The sequence below is a fragment of the Carlito syrichta genome, unplaced genomic scaffold (genome assembly GCF_000164805.1).
Source record: "Carlito syrichta isolate Samal-C Ts95f unplaced genomic scaffold, Tarsius_syrichta-2.0.1 Scaffold302340, whole genome shotgun sequence".
Classification (NCBI taxonomy): Eukaryota; Metazoa; Chordata; class Mammalia; order Primates; family Tarsiidae; genus Carlito; species Carlito syrichta.
This window is the reverse complement of record NW_007246436.1, coordinates 9753-10439: the sequence shown is the minus strand read 5'-3', so window position 1 is coordinate 10439 and position 687 is coordinate 9753. Positions and strand designations below refer to the sequence as shown.

The window sequence follows — 687 nt, the reverse complement described above, 5'->3', positions numbered from 1 at the left end:
CGGGGGTCCCCCGGGCCTCCTGGTGGGGAGTGGGCTGGGGTGGGAGGAGACTGGCATCTGACACCTTTCCTGGTTCCAGCCCCCCCAACAAAGAACCGGGAGGGTCCCCAGATTCCCCCCCCCCACTCAACATTCCTGAGTGAGGGGACAGGAGAGGCCTCCCTGCTCTCACGCCCTCCTGGGGGCTGTTTCCCAGCAGGACCAGGCGGTCAAGCGGAGAAGTCGACTCCAGCGAAGGTGAGCACCCCCCTCCCCACACAGAACCTTCCATCCACCCAGGCCCGGCCGCTGCCATGCTGGACTCTAGATGTCCGTTCTGGACTTGGAGGACTCGTGGCTACAACTCACTGCTGAATTTGGGGGCCATGTCAAATGCTTTTCCCTTCCCCCTGGTCACTTGGGGCTCCTCCCTGCCCCGGACCTTGGCTCGGGCCAGTGGTCACAAGCCTAAGGGCAGGATGGGAGGACAGGCCTGAGGACTCCTGGGTCCCCAGCCAATTTTGTGGCATCTCCTGAGTTAGGCAGGAGGGCGGGCAAAGACACAGACAAGCAAGAACAGGGGCTGGGAGCTCCTGAGACTGAGTCCCTGCTGAGGGCAGCATCACCAGAGAACCGATTAGAAATGCAAAATCAGCCGGGCTCGGTGGCTCAGCCTGTAATCCTGTGCCTTGGGAGGCTGAGGTGAGT

The 687-nt window shown here is 62.3% G+C and overlaps 1 protein-coding gene across 1 annotated transcript in view; it reads left to right on the top strand.

The window, feature by feature from the left end:
* Nucleotides 1-172: 172 nt before the first annotated feature.
* Nucleotides 173-687, top strand: part of SSH3 (slingshot protein phosphatase 3) — a gene marked incomplete at its 5' end in the record, with an annotated part of 8772 nt that continues 8257 nt past the window's right edge. Inside the window, one exon of the mRNA XM_008056399.2 lies at nucleotides 173-237. Within this exon, the coding sequence (XP_008054590.2) occupies nucleotides 173-237 (65 nt within the window). The remainder of the gene's footprint in view (nucleotides 238-687) is intronic.